The sequence below is a fragment of the Sinocyclocheilus rhinocerous genome, unplaced genomic scaffold, assembly GCF_001515625.1.
Source record: "Sinocyclocheilus rhinocerous isolate Xijiao unplaced genomic scaffold, SAMN03320098_v1.1 scaffold974, whole genome shotgun sequence".
In the NCBI taxonomy this organism is placed as follows: Eukaryota; Metazoa; Chordata; class Actinopteri; order Cypriniformes; family Cyprinidae; genus Sinocyclocheilus; species Sinocyclocheilus rhinocerous.
The window spans coordinates 584,865-601,882 of record NW_015627262.1 but is presented as its reverse complement, the minus strand read 5'-3'; the positions used below and the strand labels follow the sequence as shown (position 1 = coordinate 601,882).

At 36.2% G+C, this 17,018-nt stretch overlaps 2 protein-coding genes across 4 annotated transcripts in view; both read right to left on the bottom strand.

Annotated features, from left to right (window-relative positions):
* Nucleotides 1–3,392: 3,392 nt before the first annotated feature.
* The window catches only part of LOC107726624 (microtubule-associated tumor suppressor candidate 2-like), a 15,771-nt gene continuing 2,145 nt past the window's right edge, over nucleotides 3,393–17,018 (bottom strand). For 2 of the 3 annotated variants that reach the window (XM_016536282.1, XM_016536288.1), the window contains exons 2-9: nucleotides 11,800–11,866; nucleotides 10,510–10,724; nucleotides 8,359–8,464; nucleotides 7,603–7,676; nucleotides 7,399–7,497; nucleotides 6,946–7,065; nucleotides 4,654–4,751; nucleotides 3,393–4,323 (exon numbers count right to left, since the gene is read on the bottom strand). In XM_016536282.1, the coding sequence (XP_016391768.1) occupies nucleotides 4,116–4,323; nucleotides 4,654–4,751; nucleotides 6,946–7,065; nucleotides 7,399–7,497; nucleotides 7,603–7,676; nucleotides 8,359–8,455 (696 nt within the window). In that variant the 5' untranslated portion in view covers nucleotides 8,456–8,464; nucleotides 10,510–10,724; nucleotides 11,800–11,866 and the 3' untranslated portion in view covers nucleotides 3,393–4,115. The remainder of the gene's footprint in view (nucleotides 4,324–4,653; nucleotides 4,752–6,945; nucleotides 7,066–7,398; nucleotides 7,498–7,602; nucleotides 7,677–8,358; nucleotides 8,465–10,509; nucleotides 10,725–11,799; nucleotides 11,867–17,018) is intronic. The other variant, XM_016536297.1, reaches the window with a different exon arrangement.
* Nucleotides 10,501–17,018, bottom strand: part of LOC107726712 (serine/arginine repetitive matrix protein 1-like) — a 45,462-nt gene continuing 38,944 nt past the window's right edge. Inside the window, exon 7 of the mRNA XM_016536407.1 lies at nucleotides 10,501–10,724. Coding sequence (XP_016391893.1) covers nucleotides 10,501–10,724 — 224 coding nt within the window. The remainder of the gene's footprint in view (nucleotides 10,725–17,018) is intronic.

Sequence of the window (17,018 nt, the reverse complement as noted above, 5' to 3'; positions counted from 1 at the left end):
GACATTTATGTTTGTATTACAGTTGTATTCCTGATCAAAAAAAAAAAAAAAAAATTTACCTTTGGTCATTATTTATTCATCCTCTTTTCATTCTCAAACATACTCCGTTCTACTCCATACAACTCTAGTTCATCATGGATTTAAAAGACTTGGAACAGTGCACAAGTGGTACGGACTACTTTTATGATGCTTTTTCATCCTTTTCGGCACTCAAGCTGACAGGAAGATTAAATCCAATATTTTGTGATTTGGTGATCCACATTTTTATGTGCCCATAAAATGAGCTCATGGCACAAGGGTTAAAAATTGAAGTATACTACAAGGACAAAAACAACAACATAAGAGATTTGAACCATATGAGAGTGAGTAAATAATGACAAAATATTTTTGGTTGAACGATTCCTTTATGGAGTTTCTGAATGCTTCTTCCATTCTTAATCATGTCCATGGGACACACAGGAAAAAAATAAATAAAAATCAGTGCGTTTCACAACCTGATTGATTGAAGATTTCATTTCATTTACATTTCAAAAGCAGAGATAATCCAAGCAGCCACCCAAGGAACTGTAACAGTAGAATTTTTCTTAGCAGACAGGTAGTTGACTGATTTTTAAATTTCATTCAAAGCTTTCGGTTTAAATGCTATATGAGTGAAATACATTTAAACACAAGCGTGATATTACATTGATGCCAACCTTCAAATGTATAGTTTACATTCTGTACTGTAGATACAACATGAAGATGTCTTAGAATGTATCGATTCAAACTGTGAATGACATTTGTGATGTACCTTCCTAACCTGAGCTAGATCTCTGACGGGAGAATGAGCAGGAATAAAATCATCAAAATTCACCAGTGCAATGATATAAAATAAGCAATCATCTTAGTTCAAGTGTTTGTAAACGGCAGCAGCCATTTGCACTTTCTGTGTTTGCACAAATGTTAAGGCTGAAGAATGTGAACTAATGATTTTATGTTCCTATAAAAAAAAATAATAAACAAAAATCAATCATGGTCATTTATGCTAATCATAAAAAATTCAATCACTAATAGCTGCACTACTAAGTACACTTAGACATAAAATAAAACGCGTATATTGTCCCCTCGGCACATTAAATAAAACATTCAAGAACAAGATGACTTCCTAACTCATTTCTAAAGTTCCCAAAGACTGAATCCAGACTTTTACCACAGCATCAGCAAGAATACAAGTGCATATACACATACAAATGATCCACTTAATTACAGGACAGTTGTTGTAGGCCATTCAGGGAAGAAAAACGCAGGTGTAGTTAAAATACTTTATGGTTATTATTCACGACTAAACTTCCCGTATTGAGACCATGGCTTTGACGCAGTAGACCCTGAATGTATTACAATAAACGATAAGTCTCTGTAGAAGCCTGCATTTTCATTTCAAGAACTGAGGTACTCATGAAAACCTGCATGTTGCTAACATAACATGCTAATGTAATGTTCTGTAGTACTTTCACAAAAACCTTTTGGTTAAATATGATGCAGGACATAGGACAAAAGCCCTCATAGTGTCCACATGAATGCAGTTTAAGCATAATATCTGAGTCAGAGCAACCGGAAGACTTATGATACATACTGTACAGAGAAGAGGGACATAAACAGCCATGACTGATAACTGTGGCATCAAGTTCACAGGGAGTTCTTACAGCTTAATGCATTCCGGAGTTTTCTGTAAACATGGACAGTTGAGATGAAGGCATGAGGATGGTTTACCCTCACACAAAAAAAAAAAAAAAATGAAGGTAAAGACAGCAGGTTGAAGTTTTGAAAGTTGTTTACACTACTGCACTGTCAGTCCATGCTAATATTAGCATCCTCGTATAGTAGTCACAAAATGTGAAGGAACCACCTTAAAAAGTGTAAGTACACCTTAAACTCACATGTGTGTCAACATTTAAGCCCCTAGACTACATAATTAGTTGACAAAGTATTTACCTCATTTGAATGGCTGCTGTCCATCCTAAACTTGCCTATAAAGATCTTCCTGTGTTTTCCTGTTCGGTGTATTGAGCTTGCACAGAGGGTTGCTGGTGGGAGATTTTCCTTTTAAAAAGGCAAATTCCTAGTAAAACTGGTATATATGTTGTCCTGATCAATCTTTGGAAAAGCTTGAGACCATAGGCAAAGGTTGGAGAACAAGCGCAGTGATGTCCTGTTCGAACGGAAAACCTCAGCGCAAGCCCAAGAGCCAAATCCATTAGAGCAGAAGGTACAAACAAGGTATATTTCCAAAATGGCATGTGAAATCATGCACAATATTGTAACGGCCATGATACAGTCTTAAAGTAAATAAGGGAGAATAATGTTCCTTTTTCTGTTCTCTTTAGTGCAGAATCATGTAAATTTAAAAATTTTGAACACCAAAATTCTGTCATTTTCTCACTGAAGCTCCAAACTCATTTGACTGACTTTCCTCTGTGGAACACAGATGAAGACATTTTGAAGTATGTGCTGGTCTGTCTTTTCCATGTAATTACATCTAATGAAGACTGATGCTTTCAAGCTTTCAAACCACCATAAAAGTGTAATAAAAGTGATCTATGAAACTCATGTGCTACATTGCAAGTCTACTAAAGTCAAACGACTATAAGAACGGACCAAAATCTTATTTGTTGTTATTTACTTAAAATTTTGACATCTCTCCTAGGTACTTGGATTTTTCACGAGAAAAGCAGTAATGTCCAATTCATTAACTAATTCATGAGCTAGTCACAACTATTGCCTTTTTTGCACATCTGTTGCTCAAACCGTGTTAGTTCAACAATAACGTCTAAAGTCGTTAGTGACATCACGCAGGTGGTACAATAATAACTTCTGCTAATTAATCAGTTCAAGATCAAAATAATTTAAGATTACTGCTTTATATAATGAACATGCCATCTGAGGACTACTGTGTGTGTGTGTGTGTACACATCTATATAGATATGTATATATAGAATAACGGACCAAAATCTTATTTGTTGTTATTTACTTAAAATTTTGACATCTCTCCTAGGTACTTGGATTTTTCACGAGAAAAGCAGTAATGTCCAATTCATTAACTAATTCATGAGCTAGTCACAACTATTGCCTTTTTTGCACATCTGTTGCTCAAACCGTGTTAGTTCAACAATAACGTCTAAAGTCGTTAGTGACATCACGCAGGTGGTACAATAATAACTTCTGCTAATTAATCAGTTCAAGATCAAAATAATTTAAGATTACTGCTTTATATAACGAACATGCCATCTGAGGACTACTGTGTGTGTACACATCTATATAGATATATAGAATAAAAGACAGACTGTACTGCATGTTAGCTTGCTTTGTTTTTTTGTCAAGAGCATGATCCATTTACGTTCACGTCATACAAAAAAAAAAAAATTTACTAATCACAATCCTAATCACAGGTTGAAGGCTGTAGTTCCAACCAAACAACTTTATGATGCCGTTTGCGAACATTTGTTAGAACTGCAGTTTCAAATGCAAATGCTGAATCGTTGAACTATGCTGATAAAGATGGAACTTTCAACCATAATTGGCTTAGAATGTTGATTGATTCTTGAACCCGATTGATTCTTCATGAATCAGACTGATTTAGTTAGAGATCAACTCACTGATTCAACTATCCAGTCACACTGTAGGCGGAGTATAACAATTTACTTAAATTTGACTTTCATGCATCCTTTTAAAACTTAAAAGCTTCAGTCCCTATTCATTGTAATTGCACGAAAAAGAACAATGACAATTTTTTTACATTTCTCCATTTATGCTCCACATAAGAAAGTCAGTCATGCAGGTTCAGAATAAGTAAATTATGATAGAATGTTACATTTTTGGGTGAACTATTTACATAATTACGTACATGCCTTCGACTATTTTGTTCAGTCACGCTACAACTCAAACCCTGACCACTGTATCAACTAACTAATACAGTAACATTGGCATGATGAAACCGAAAGCGCTATGGCCACCATCTATGATGTCAGAGGTGTGAGAGCATCCTCTGTTCCATCCAATCAGAATCCACAATGAGAAACATGAGTTAAAGATAAAGAAAGGGAAAAAAATAATAGTGTTTGAGACGGAGAACTGGACACTCATCTAGGGAAGGGCTGTTGTCGGGAGGGTGAAACTGGACTAGAGGCTGGTCGATGAAGGGGCGACTGGGTGGGAGACATTCGAGGACTCAACTCGCCCGATTGAAGACGCCACAGCAGCTCTTCATTGGTGCGACTCAGTCGTTTCTTCTCGTTGCTCTCTTTCTCAACGTTCACCTGCAGGTTGGCATTTTCCTCTGACAGTTGCCTAGTAGAATAGAGGAAACAACTACTGAGCATTCTTCTGTAGCTTTAAAAGGGTCTAAAGGTTTATAAGGTGGTTTTCACAGCGATGCCAAAGAACCTTTCAGTAAACAGTTCTTCAAAGAACATTTAGTGTGAAGAACATTTTAATAATCTAAAACTTTTTTTTCACTATAAAGAACCTTTTGTGCAATGGAAAGGTTCTATGAATGTTAAAGGTTCTTCATGGAACCATCAGCGCCAATAAAGAACTCATTTTTAAGAGCGTAGTATCGAAATCCTCCCAAACTAATGTGCCTTTAATGGTATAAAACTAGAAATGTTTTATAAAGACCTGGACATGGCAAGGTTGCGGTCAATCCTGTCCTTCAGGTTTTCATTTTGCTGCTGTAACACCTGAATACGCTCCTCCAGCATAACATTCTTTTGGGCCTGTGTAAAAACATGACAAACACACTAAATCACTGAAAAACTCAACATTTCGAATTTCAAAGGAGCACTTTAGCTTTATTCATCATCATGTACATTAAAATAACATTGAGAATCCAGTCATATTAGAGGCCTAAAATGTGTTTTATTCTGCAGGCAAGTTGATTTGTGACCAAAAAATGTGTCTTGGTAACTCTCTGTTGTTACTGTATACCTTTTATGGTTGACAAATACAACTGCATATAGGACATTTTTAATTTCTAATGGCACAAGTAACTGAAAACCTTCGGTTTTGTTTGATAACATCCACACACAGGTGCCAGTATAAGTTTTTATATAAGTATAAAGTCCTAGATATACTTCAAGTGCAATCAAAGAACGAACTGGTTTGATGTAATGTCAAACAAAATCAGGCCAAAATGAAGTTCAAAACAGCTTCCGGTAAAAACCTTCGAACTACTATTTGTCCATGGCAATTACGTAATAGATAGGCTTGGGGTTTCTGCCTTTTGAGTACACCTTTAAAGAACTCATGAAATCTGTACAGTGTAGACAAATTCCCTTTTGAAACAGCAAGTTTGAGTGAGACAGATGGAAGCAGTGGTCTTTTTTTTATTTAAATACATTTTTTTTAGTTACGCCATGAACCATACTCTGCAATGTAACAAATGTTTGGCAGGGTGAGGGATATTCTCATTCTACAGAGCAGTTGACTGGTCAAAAATCTGTGTACGGTCAACTTTAGTCATCAAAAATTTGGCCCACACACACATTTTAAGTAAGGAATAATTGATGACGTGCTGTTGAATTTTTAGAAAATATTGCACACCCGAGGTGGTGATGCATTGGTGGTTACAATTTCTTGCATAGGATAAATTTCTTGCGCATCTCATTCCACACTTCCGTTGCTAATTCCAAAACGACATTTTAGACCTAGTAACGGAGGCTTGAGCCATTGATAGTAATGCAGTTATTAATGCAGTTATGAGAGAGAGCGAGAGAGAGATGAAGAGGAGGGAAGAGAGAGATTAAGAGTGTGTGAATTACGAAGTCTGTGCATCTCTCAACCGTGTTTGGCAGCAGTGTCTCTACTAATAGCGAAACTGTAAGTTCATCTGATTCAAAAACGACATTAGTACCTCGCTTGTGAGAAATGACAAGCAGCTTTTAAGTTGCTAATCTATTTTTCTGATAAAATCGTCAGAGCAGCACTGGCAACTAGGGATGTAACGATTAACTGCGAGCCGGTTGAAAATCGATTCAAATATGTGACGATTCAAATCGGTTGAGATGCTAAACAAATCGATTCATTTAGGTGTAGGAGTTTATATGAATGCATGTCTGAGGGGAACTTACTGTCTTTAGAAAAGTTTAGATGGTATTTTTTCTTTTCATCTTGCATCTAGTTCATATGTGCAGCGCTTCTTTGTTTGTCATTTAGCAGACGCTTTTGTCCAAAGCGACTTACAAATGAGGACAATAGAAGCAATCAAAACCAACAAAAGAGCAGTAATATGCAAGTGCTACATTAGTATATTATTATAGTGTTAGATTTCAATTTCACAAAGAAATGTGCAGCATTTTGTCCAAGCAATAATAAAAGGACACATTTAATTTATAATGCGTCTTAAATCTCATTTTGTTAAAATAAATAAATAATCGTGAATCGAATCGTGAAATCAAAATCGTGAATCGAATCGTGAGTTGAGTGAACGGTTACATCCCTACTGACAACACATTTCTGTGTGCATGCATGTTTCCATGTGTGTGAATGTCGTGCTGTATGTGTGCGCGTTTGAGTGGGAGAGAGAGAACAGGAGAAATAATACAATTTTGTGACAAAAACATGGAAATAATTTGTCATTTTTATCTTGTTATTTGCTTGGTCCATGTCGTTGCAGGTTTTGGTTCTTTTGCTGCTGTAGGCTGTAAAGACTTTTTGAAGTAACTGAAATCATTTGGTGAAGTGATATGGACATGGAACTACTTTAGCTGTGCGTTTCCCTGAAAATAATGTTTCTCAACCAAACAGATTCAAGCGCTTCAACAGCCTTGTAGTATAAATGTGCATATCTGACAAAGCGAACTTTGTTTATGAGTACAGGGAATGAAAGCCACAAAACTCCAGTTTCATTGTGTCTTTAATATTTAAAGCTATCTTTAACGTTATTTTGCAATGTTTGTTAATATAATTTACCATTTTTTCCAGCTCTGAAATTTTGAGCTCCTGTTGATGAATCTGTTGATTCTTCATCTCCAGAACCTCTTTAAGACTCTTCAGGTCCTCTTCGATATGCTGATACGGAGCAAGAGCATCCTGTGCACATGCAAACAGAAAACAGATGCAAACTACTACATACTGTATCTACATCCCAGAACTATCCATATAATTAACTGAATTTATATTTGATTATAATTACATTATGAAATATAAATTAACTACAAAGCAGTAAACTTGTGTCCAGCATGTTTCGGTACTGTAAAAAGCATCCCAGGATGTCCAGAGTTTAAAGAGCTGGTTATATTCACTCACCCTCATCTTTCTTTTGTGGAACACAGAGGATAAAATTATGACAGAATTTTCTGGGGATGATTTTTCTTTTAATACCACTGGCCACACACACACACAAAAGAATATGAAGAACAGTACCACCATTTGCTCATCTGTGCTTCTGCGCAGTGCTTCTTCAAAGCGCTTGGCCCGGTCTCGCAGAGCACGGTTCTGAAATGTCAAGGTGTCCACCTGATCCTAAACACAGCACAGAAACTCACACCCTTACACATGCCATTATAAATAAAAGGGTAAAAACAATGTACAATGCATGATGGCATTAAAAGTGAGGACATGCAGTACCTGTAGTGAGAGTCTGAGCTTCTCAAATTCCTCTTCCATTGACTTCTTTTGCTGCTCATGTGCCATCTTCAGGTCTAAAAACAAACAACCAATTCATGTTAGTAACACTGATGAAAATTAGTGCCGTCAAACGATTAATCATCCAAAATAAAAGTTTTTGTTTACAAAATATATGTGTGCATACTGTGTATATTTATTATGTATATATAAATACACAAACATAACTTAAATGATTTTAGCAAATGGCTGCAATATAACAAAGAGTGAAAAATTTAAGGGGGTCTGAATACTTTCCGTACCCACTGTATATATTTTTAAAAATATTTACACCTATACACACACACATATAATTTATATTATATATAAATATTAAGATTTTAAATATAACCAACACATTTTTCTTAAATATATACATGCATGTGTGTGTATATGTACATAATAAATATATACAGTACACACACACACATATTACTGATGTGATTAATCGCGATTAATTGTTTGACAGCACTAAAAAAAAAAAAAAAAAGTACATTTAACAGACCGTTTTGTTTCAGCTGTCTGTAATTATGTTGTTAGCAGGGACTTCCACCAGAAATCAATAGAGCTCTCATAGTGGGCCAAACCTATATGGTATTATATAGCTTTTAGGCTATGATACCCTAATAATGATGTCTAAGTAGGCAGCTCACTAGGTCTTTAGACACAGTTGCTTCAATTTCTGGGAGTGTGATGGATGTGTCTGTCAGCAGGACTCACTCTTGATGGTTCTGGTGTGTTCTTCCTGTAAAGTGGCCAACGTGGCACCATGGGTCGCTTCCATCTCCATCATGGCCCTCTCATGGTTTTCACTCATTTCCTCGATCTAAAATGGAAAACAAAAATGGTTGTCAGTTTTTAAAAGGTTTTTACAAGGCACTCTGGAATACTGGCTCTGGATTCTGACTGGTCATTTACAACATTTTACAACGTATATTTGATCGTTGTCTATAGAAAAATACTGTAACAAGTTGCTTTCATCTCGTATCACTCTGTTGTCTCTCTCTTTATTAATACCAAACCAATTTAGATTAGCACTATGGGCCATTTGAGACTTGTGGACAATCTGAACAGTTTGTTGAAAATTGTCTTTGGAGATTTGTAACTTAGTAACAAAGCATACTGAAGATCACAGAGGTCACTGGCGAACCAAGAGGGTTGTTATTGGCTGGTGTTGCAAATTTGTGTGTCAAAGTCCACAGAACTTGAACAGGGATTATTTTTGCCACTGGAAATTGTTCAGGTGAAAATGTTTATTTTTATGATTCCCATTGAAATGACTGGATTTCGGTTGCAAAATTTCATTAAGCAATGGCGACCAAATATATACTATACTTTTTACGCATACACTAGACTAGGGTATGTGCACAGTGCACATGATGCTAATTTAATAAAGGTTGTGTGTTTGGCTGTCAGTGGTGGCCGAAGTACACAAATCAAGTACTTGAGTAAAAGTACAGATAACTCCAGTAAAAGTACTCCTTTTTCAATTTTACTCGAGTGAAAGTACAAAAGTATTCGATTTTTTTTAATGTACTCAAGTAAAAAAGTACTGATAGATTTATTTAGCAATTTTATATAGGCTGCTTAATTTAAATTTATATTAGCACATATTTTTATAATCCTACTGCTCAAAATACCTGGGATTTTCCCAAAATAACCACTATAATGGAGTCCAGATATATTTTTGTTGTTGATATGGACTACGTTGACGAAGAAAAACAAAATGAAGACTTTGGAGTGGCCTAGTCAAAGTCCTGACCTGAATCCTATTGAGATGCTGTGGCATGACCTTAAAAAGGCGGTTCATGCTCGAAAACTCTCCAATGTGGCTGAATTACAACAATTCTGCATAGATGAGTGGACCAAAATTCCTCCACAGCGCTGTAACAGACTCATTGCAAGTTATCGCAAACGCTTGATTGCAGTTGTTGCTGCTAAGGGTGGCCCAACCATTTATTAGGTTTAGGGGGCAAACACTTTTTTCACACAGGGCCATGTAGTTTTGGGTTTTGTTTTCCCTTAATAATAAAAACCTTCATTTAAAAACTGCATGTTGTGTTCACTAGTGTTATCTTTGACTAATATTTAAATTTGTTTGATGATCTGAAACATTAAAGTGTGACAAACATGCAAAAAAATAAGAAATCAGGAAGGGGGCCAACACTTTTTCACACCACTGTATATGACATGAGAATAAGGCCTGAAGTTAGGAAGAACATTAAGGAAAATATAATAATATTTTCATAATGATTTTTTTTTTCTTCTCAAACCTTGTCTGTGGTGTAAAAACACCCCTGGCCACATGCCCCCCGAGGGCATCACTTCCCACTTTGATAATTACTCTAGTTACCATGTTCTGAACATCACATCCTTTTTTGGTTCATTGAAAAGAATCAGTTCGTTCTTGAATCAGACACCGCTTCTGCGTCTCGGAGCACGTGATATATTATAAGGAGTAACAATATGTTTTATGAAATGTGGTGAAGCAAAAAGTACGATCTTATGCTTTGGAATGTAGTGAAGTAAAAGTAAAAGTTACTCAATAAAACGACTCCAGTAAAGTACAGATACTTGAAAAATATACTTAAGTACAGTAACGAAGTAAAGCTACTCCGCTACTGTCCACCACTGTTGGCTGTACACATACTCTAAGCATTTGTGTCAAAACTGAAGTATATTTTGGGCTTAAGGGAAGATGATTAGTGCATCATCAGACTACAAAGACATGTAACCACCTTCTGGGCTTTCTTAACCCTCATAAGCCTTCATTACCTTGAAGTCCTTTGTGTACAGTGCTAAAATAAATGACTCTTCAAGGTGTGTCAATGATAATCTTGGCCTCTACACCCCGTTACTTCCTCATCTCACCTGTTCCTGGTGCTGGGAACGCAGCTGCACTAGGTGGCTGTTCTGCTGTTGCCGGAGTCGCTGTATCTCGGAGGTGACCTCCTCTACCAGTCTCTCCTGCAGGGCCTTGAGCTCCTGCTGTTGCTCCTCTTGTAGTCCTTTCAGCTCCCGCTCAAAACTCTGCTCCAGTTGGGCCTTCTCACCCTGCAGACGCTCCCACCGCTGAACACTGACCACTAGAGAGACAAATAATTTGTTATAGTCAGTGAAAGGACAAGTTTAACCTTCAAAAAATGTTGTTGCGGATAAATTTGCAACCCTGGTACTTTTAACCTTGGTACTTATTCTGGTAAACATTAAATAATACATGAGCCGTTTTATTTTCTATTCATTAAATATGGGGTTTGTAAATTTGCATGTCTAAAATTTTAATCTTAAAAATTTTAAACTCTGATTTGTGTGATTTTTATTTTCATTTTATAGCAAAAATAAATAAATAAATCAAAATGTTACAAATCAAAAAACCAAAACAAACAATAAAAAATTTTTTTTTTAAAAACCACCACAATAGGTACAAAGGTTGAAAGTAACATTGTTGCAGATTCAGCATATATAAAGCTGTCACTTAGGCTGGCAATTATGACACCAAATGCTGGTTTGATAAACTAAAATTTCCCATTAATTAAAGTAAATATTTTTTTTGATCATTCTTGCAATAACTTAAGAGGATTGATGGTTGAGCTTGACAAATGTAGTCGACACATTAATATCTGTAAAACTGAGAACATGGAAAGTGACTATTCAGTTGTTCACTGGCATGCTGAAGAAAGTCCAAATCATGTTTCTTGGGTGTCACAATTTTAAGGAATGGCACAGAAAATAGAAAGGTATATCATGCTGCTGCAAAACAACACAGATAAATACAATGTTTTTGGTAATTAAAATTACTGAAAAAATATATACACGTTTTTTTTTTTACTGTAATCAATTAAACAATCAAAATTATGATTTTTACATGAGATATTTGATGCATATTTGAAAATCATGGGACATAGTGAACCATTTGTAGAATATGACACTATGTATTTTAGGTAAAAAGTGTTGCATTACGTCTGTAACACAAATGGTGTAAGAAGTCACAAGCCAAATTTAATCCAGGGGAATGGAAAGAGAAAAATGCAGTTTACAAATGTGTAATCAGAGAAGGTCTATATAGTCGCTTTTTATTTTATGGTTGACATCCTAACATTTGAGATGAGATGACTGACGTCGTTTTTTTTTTTTTTTACCTCCGAGCCAGAGCAGACTTACCCACTTCATCCCTGATCCTGGCTAACAGCAGGGACAACTCCCTCTCCTTCACGGCAACACTCTCGCTCTGCAAAACATACACAGAATCTGCAGGCTCACATGTGTGTAAGGGACAATTATGCAGAGGAATGGATTTAAAAATGGTAAAATGTGCTCAAAGCATTGTCAATTTAGTTATTTAGTAATAATGAGCTATTTAGCAATAAATCAACATGAATGAATGAATCTGACGAAATCTGCAGAACTCCGTGCATGCCTGTTTATGGATAAAATTCTCATTAACAACAACAAACCGCTGCTCACTTTTTACAAAATAAAACGGACAAAATACCACTTTAAATAGGATATCTTTCTATACTACTTTGCCATCTAATTATTTAATTAATCAGAGATGACAAATAAGAAACACCGTGGCAGGTGTCAATTTACTGTTGCTATAGGAACAGATATGGGCACAAAGACATCAAAAAAGTATTTTGTTACAAATTACAAATACTTGCTCATCAAATGTATTTAATTAAAATACAAAATACTGGTGTGAGAAATGCATTTAATTAAAACACAAGTAATTTATAATTTTTTAAATAAATAAAATACCTACAATATTTGCAAGCAATCATTTAAAGTGCAAGAGACAATGAAATTACAGTAGAGTAAGAAAACACATTTAGCAATAGTGGAGTTAGATACACATAAGAGAAAGAGAAGTGCTTTCCTCTCCTTGAACAACTTAAACAACATTTTCTTTAACCCCAACACTAGACACTAAAATATTATTGCGCATTAGCCAGGATGGAGTCCATTTACTTCAGCATATTAATTTATTTTTCATATTGTAAAACTTTTAATTTAAGAAGACACAAAATTTATCTTCTACAGACAGAAAAATGCTATCTTTATCCTCAAGAGGTGGGCAGTATGACCAAAAATTTTATTTCATATAACGATGTATATCACAATATAGTTATTTTTTTATTTGATATTTATTAGTAAAAATAAGCAATTCAGTCAAGAGCAGGGAGTTATTTTCTCTTTGTCTTATTGTCAGATTACAATTAAGGATATAGCCAGCAGCAGGTATGTTAGGCTACTGTCACTTTAAGATGCATACATGGATCCAATATATCGATACATAATTCTTCTAATTTCTAATGTTTACTTAAGACACAACCGACTGATTATGCGAATACCATCAAGCATATCTACCCTTTATTTTTTCATTTATGTTTCTTTATCGCGTCAACGTGTCAAATGAAGCAGTCCTGTGGAACAATACATAGTCATACTGCCTAGTCCTATTCAAGAGGATGGCTCAAGGGATTTCACTGTCAACAATGAAGATTAGCTTCTAAAAATGCCGATATTTAGCTGTTAAATAGAATATGTAGAATTGAGAAACTATTGTTATTAGCGACACCAGTGGCCATTAAGTGAACTGCAGCCAGCAACTTACTGCTTGTGCTCACGCGCACACTCCATACTCATGCGAGCGAGTGATGGCCAAAACAGTGAGTGAACGTCATTCACCGACATCCTGTCAACAGATGAGGATCATTAAAAATAATGATCGTTTCCGGGCAAAACCACCCTGAGTCCTTCACATAAAAATCAGTCAACAGGTTTCATCTAGTTTAATGTTTCGTTACATGCTGTTCACACATTGTCAATAAAAAGGCGATTAATACTTGAAAATGCTTTCATAAAGCCCCTTTAAAAAATGTCATTTTGTCCATAGAAATAAGTAGCTAACTTAAGCTAGCAAGCAAATTCAGAAGTTCAAGAGCAGCACAGCTATTTACAAATTGCTCTTTTCTTCTGTCCTGTTAAAACATTCAGTGAGCAATATCTGATAGTACCGTATTGTCCCGAATATAAGACGATGTTTTTTTTCTTGGAAATACATCTGAAAAAACGCGGTCGTCTTATATTCAGGGTCTAGACTTTGACATGTCAATAATACACCCACAACACTAGGTGGCGCCAAATACGCATAAAACGAGTGTGCCATGAAATACGTAATGTAATGCGTGTTGTAAAGATCGCGAGTAAAAACAAACCTTACAGCTGCATGAGTCGTGACTGTCACGTTAGCCTGATGGGACCAAACTCCCTTTGTGATTTTAAAACGTAAGACAGTACCCAGATTTGAAGACTACAGTAAGATTTAACTTCGACTGTTAATAAGATTTTGGTAGGCTACTATTAGATGGATAGCCTAAATGTCCTAATTCAGATGGGTTATTTTTTTATTTAATTAAAAACAGAATTTTCATCTTTGGGTGAACTAACCCTATATAAGACTCCGCCAATGGATCCAAAAGGATGTCATATGATTCACTTGCATCTAGCCAAAAACTGTGATAGGCTATAGTTGATATCACAGGTGAAGAAAGTTACTCCATTATCTGAGAATAAAATTACCTACTTAAGTATTTTAAGCATTTCAAATACAAAATACTGTAGCCTTTAGGTGGTAGTGCCTTCCCAAGAGACATACAGATGCTTACATACACATATGATCAAGGGTGTAACTGTCTGTTACCTAGCAACAGTGTATGTTAATTTTAGCTCAGTCAACGTAGGCTAACATTAACAGGTGTAGACAGAAAATATGATTATCCTGACCTGAGCTAATTTACTGAATCAACCAACTCACATCTCCTTTCTTTCCTTCTATCCATGATGACATTAAAGTCATCTGCTGCTTCTGGCGCTTCATCGACTGTGCCGCAACAGCGATACCTGCTCATTAGAACTTTCAGTGAGCTATTTTTAGTGTCTGCAAGCGACGTTCCTGGACTCGGACGCGCATCTGTGCCCTGCTCTGTCCTGCTCCTCTTTGGCGATGACGGCGTGCGGTTAAAAAAAATCATAAACAAACGAATTTGAAAGTGGGGGGGACACGAACGTGATTTTGAAAAGTGGGGGGGACATGCCCCCCCGTCCCCAGTGGAAATTACGCCCCTGCATATGATACACATCACAAATGCAAGATTTGACAAGTATGGGGAAAATAAATCGGTATTCGGTAGACATTTTTCTGACTGGATTGGCAATTTGCAGTTTTTATTGTGCATGAAATCAGGCGCCAAAGCTGTTGTGGAGCCACTCAACCGAATCCCTCTGTATCTGGCAAAGATTAGCACAAAATTTGTTTGGTAATTTACAGACAGTTAATGTACAGATATGGTACAGTTATGTTACAAGGGAATTTATAGTATTGTTAATATTTTGCCAGTCCCCAAACTCGTTCCCTCAAATGGCTTGGGTATTACGTTCCCATTCAAAGCTTATATGGACTGAAAGCCCCCTGCAGTATACCTGCAGCAAACATAATTAAATACAAAACCATTTGCTCCCCAAGCCTTAAAATAAACCATGGCACAGACCTTAATCTGCACTTATTGGAGTATTGCTAGCTATATCTGTAAGTAACACAAATTTACTCCACAGTGACAAACAACCACATCTATACCTGGCATGTTTAATGATGCCACAACACAACGAAATGCTTATGATCCATACTTGAATAAATGTCAGCAAATGATACAGCATGAGTCAGCATTTTGACATAGCAGTCCTGAATCCTACACTTATTCAGTTCCAAATGCCAGCTGAGATCCCACAGCACTATCTGCTGTTTTAAAACTCCTATACAGACAGTGAATGCCACTGTGAAAAGTACCATACTAGTTCTATGGTACTGAAATCCATGTACCACTGTATTCACAAGGTACTTCCAGGAATACCATGCCACTACCATGGTACATGTCCAAAAAGGTAGCATGGTATTTTTTCCAAAACTCTGTATATCAGGCCATTGGAGTTGATAAAAGGTTGACATACAAATACAAAAATAAATTAAAGGTGAAGTATGTAATTTCTGCATTAAATGGAATGGCTAACTATTGTACGTACTGTACGACTATTGTACAGTAATGTCTGATTTTTACACATTTTTAAATAAAATTAATTTAATAGAAGTTAACAAAAAACAAAGACAAGACACACCATGTATATTTTATCATGGCTTAAATAGATGCTGCTAGCCTAGCTTTATATTTTATAACCCTCTCATATGTAAACCAACAGCAGGGTCAAGACCCTATGACCCCACAAATGTCCTGACCTGTAATCATTGTGTCCCTTCTCCAGATCTCACCCAATCAGATTTTCCTCCAGCATATAACATGCCATGCAGATCCCTGGAGACTGAGAGTCTTTCCGTGAATACAAATCTGACTGCCTTGTTCTTCACCGCGTGGTTACCTCACCTACTTTCAATTCCTGCTGTGAAATGTCTATAATAGTGAGAGCAAGGCGGTCTCAATGACTCAGTCCCCACCTATAAAACAAAAGATAATTCTGCAGGGCATAACACCCGTTACACCCCAACACACCTACAACACTGCACATGCTTTAAAAACATACATGGACTTTCTTATTAGTGTTGTCTACTAAGCATTGCTATTACTACTGCTCATCTTGAGGATTATGGATTTAAATAAACCATTAACCCCAAGTTTAACATTTTGTTCTGTAACACTGTCAGTAGGCCTACAGACATTACGATACTTCACATCGTATGGCTTGTTGAGGAGAAGTTAACTATATTTCTATAATGTTCTGTACTAATATATTTACACTAAATAAACTAATATTTTTGCCTTGGTCCAGTAGGCACAGCAACCACCCTAGAGACTGCATAGCAACATGTTAAATACCACTAAGAACAGTTTAGCACTCTCTAGCAACCACTCAAAACACCCTAGTGTTTTAGCAACATGCTAACAATCACACAGCAATCCCCTAGAAATCTCTCAGAACACTCAGTGACTGCATAGCAACATGCAAACAACCTCTCACAACACCTTAGTAATGTCCTGGCAACCATAGCAACCGCATGGCAATACGCAGACAAGCACTCACAACACTTTAACAACAACAACAAAATGGAAACATCCTAGAAACCACCCTAAACAGCCTAGTAAAATATAAAATAAATCACTTGTTGCACAGGACAATGTTCTACATCAGTGGTTCCCAGACTGTTTAGAGTGGAGTACCCCCTGAGGCATTTCTGCATACCCCCTCTTCCACTTAGACTGCACCTTTTCCATTAAAAGGACAATATTTGCCCCCTAAATTGACTTTCCAATGCATTTTTTCTCTTTATAAATAGAACATTAATGTTTAAAAAAAAAAAAATAAATAGATTA